Genomic DNA, 2,226 nt, shown 5'->3' with positions numbered 1-2,226 from the left:
ACCAGTTTCCTAAGTGCAGAATACTTGGTTGCCAAGACTTACTCCGCAAAGTCCTGCTCACTTGGAGACCAAGGATTGATTATCGACAAATAATCTTCACACCCTTAACATTTATGTGGTACAAAATCTAAAACTAGTAGACAGAAATCTCACAGATCAAAAATTAGCAATGTGACAATGTCTATGTGCTAAGTTTTCACTTTCAAATTTAAAGTCCATTAATATGATCACATTAATTGAATTTGAATATAGGCACGTTTAGCTAGTTTGGTGACGATAACTTAATTTCTTTGGGTGATGATAACTGCAAATGAAAGGAAAGGATTTCACAGAAAAAAAAGAAAGAAAAACAAAACAAAAAACAGTCCATTTCCTTTACTAAGAAAAATAGGTAACTATTTGTACTTAAAATATCTTTAAAGCACAAAACACGATTGATTTGACGATGATGATGTAAAATTAGGGTTGGAAAATATATAAGAGATAATAAAGGAGACAATAATTAACGTGGTTTGGAAATTTGTCAATTCAAAAGAAAACAAAGGTTACAAAACAATAATATATGTAAAAACAGAAGATGAAATAGAAACCAAAAAGAGAAGAAAAACCAGAAAATTTTAATACGTGTGAGCACCACTTCCCCAGTTGAAAACAAGAGCCTTAATCAATAATCATCATTATTGTTTCTTTAGAGACCTTCACGGTTGAGAGATATTGAAAGTTTTCTCTTGGTTAATTTCTCTCTCTTTCATGGCAATTCGCCAGATGCTTCTTTGCCTAAAAGTTCGTCGAATTTCCTTCTCGGAAAGAAGGTGCTGCCGATTCTTTATCTTTAAGATACTTGGCCAAAAAGTGGCACGCAACATTTCAAGAAACAAAGGAAATTGAAGATAAAAAAATGAGAGCACAGGAATGAAACCAAAACACGATATAGTAACTGGAATCCATACATGTTTTTGTTTATCGGCCACCAGAATAAGGGTAAATGATGCACAGAAGGCTACCAATATGTTGGCCATAGAAATGAACAGCATTGCAAGACCTATTATCAGCTTTTGAGGCAAAGATTTCAGAAAATCCTCTTCCGCATATCGAGATGTCATGATAGCTAAGAACAGAATCACTGATGTAATTGAAGAGAATAAAGCTACAGCGTCTGCTGCCACAAACACTATAAATGCGGGCTCTCTCAAAAAAACTGGAAAGCCATTTTTTATTATTATTTTTTGAACGCCATTTTTCCTGCCTGTCAAATCCTGCTGGGCATTACCTCCAGGAACGGTAAACGCAGCTGCAAATGCTACAGTTGCAATAAGGGTGGCGACCACCATGCACGATCCAGATGTATCTTTTAACCATTTCTCTCCAGTCTTCCGCAAGCCCTTGTGTTGTTCAGTGAACACATATTGTGCTGTTAGTCCATCAGCATTTCTAGTATCCCTCAAGAATGGATGCACCAATCTTCTCACTCCCTGCGTATGATATTGGATTACGTTAATACAACTTACACGTGATATGGATGAGACAAATTAAATGATTTATTAAACCGTTACTAACCCTTACCTTGAACCACTGTACTTCTCGTTGCATTTGTAGAGCAGGACCTGACACTGAGTTGAGTTGATGAGGAGGCGCTAATATGGCAGCATAATGTAGGATATTGCTACAACTCTCATCTTCCTTGCAAAGTATGTCATCTTTTGTGTCATCTAAAATGATGAAATCCACTATTTGATTTGATATCTCTACATTTCGTTCCATAATAGCCATTTGTAGCATAGTGTTTTTCCCCAGATCATGCGAAACCACGAAAGGAAACATCTTCAGGAACTCCACAACAAACTCAGTGATACCATATTTTATAGCCATATTCACTACCCCAGTTTTCCTAAGAACGTCTATTACTTCTGACTTAGTTTCGGTTTGGCGGTCAAGTTTATTCAGCATCCTTCTGACTAAATTATGGGCCTGTCTGTGCATCGACTTTTGGTCGTATTAACTCCTGACAAGAGGAACTAGAATACCAGAAAAAAAAAATCACAAATACATTAGACAAGAAATCAATCAGATTGTGAAAGTAACATACTGTTTCAAGAATTAGTAGTGTTTCTAACATTCACTAACTTTGACTAAGTTAGAGCACTTGGACCAATTCTAGGAACATAATGGTCAGAGTTCAGGGTTCATAGTAGTATGTTACTAAAGCTATACATAAAAGAAAAGAAA

At 36.0% G+C, this 2,226-nt stretch overlaps 1 protein-coding gene across 1 annotated transcript; it reads right to left on the bottom strand.

Annotated features, from left to right (window-relative positions):
- Positions 1-698: 698 nt before the first annotated feature.
- On the bottom strand, positions 699-1,869 carry LOC113326381 (ankyrin repeat-containing protein NPR4-like). Its single transcript, XM_026574118.1, has 2 exons — positions 1,564-1,869; positions 699-1,472 (listed from the first exon to the last, which is right to left on the bottom strand). Exons 1-2 carry the CDS (start codon positions 1,867-1,869, stop codon positions 699-701), a joined length of 1,080 nt encoding a protein of 359 aa, XP_026429903.1.
- Between the last annotated feature and the right edge of the window lie 357 nt (positions 1,870-2,226).

The sequence above is a fragment of the Papaver somniferum genome, unplaced genomic scaffold (assembly GCF_003573695.1).
Source record: "Papaver somniferum cultivar HN1 unplaced genomic scaffold, ASM357369v1 unplaced-scaffold_10, whole genome shotgun sequence".
Lineage (NCBI taxonomy): Eukaryota > Viridiplantae > Streptophyta > Magnoliopsida > Ranunculales > Papaveraceae > Papaver > Papaver somniferum.
Note: the sequence above shows the minus strand (reverse complement) of the source record. Positions and strands in the feature narration are given on the sequence as shown.

What these genes read in the sequence shown, in the direction of transcription:
- LOC113326381 (XM_026574118.1), bottom strand. Translation starts at nt 1,869, where the DNA reads ATGGCTATAAAATATGGTATCACTGAGTTTGTTGTGGAGTTCCTGAAG. An exon ending in GAGAAGTACAGTGGTTCAAG is followed by an intron (nt 1,473 to 1,563) that starts GTAAGGGTTAGT and finishes TATCATACGCAG; the next exon opens with GGAGTGAGAAGATTGGTGCA.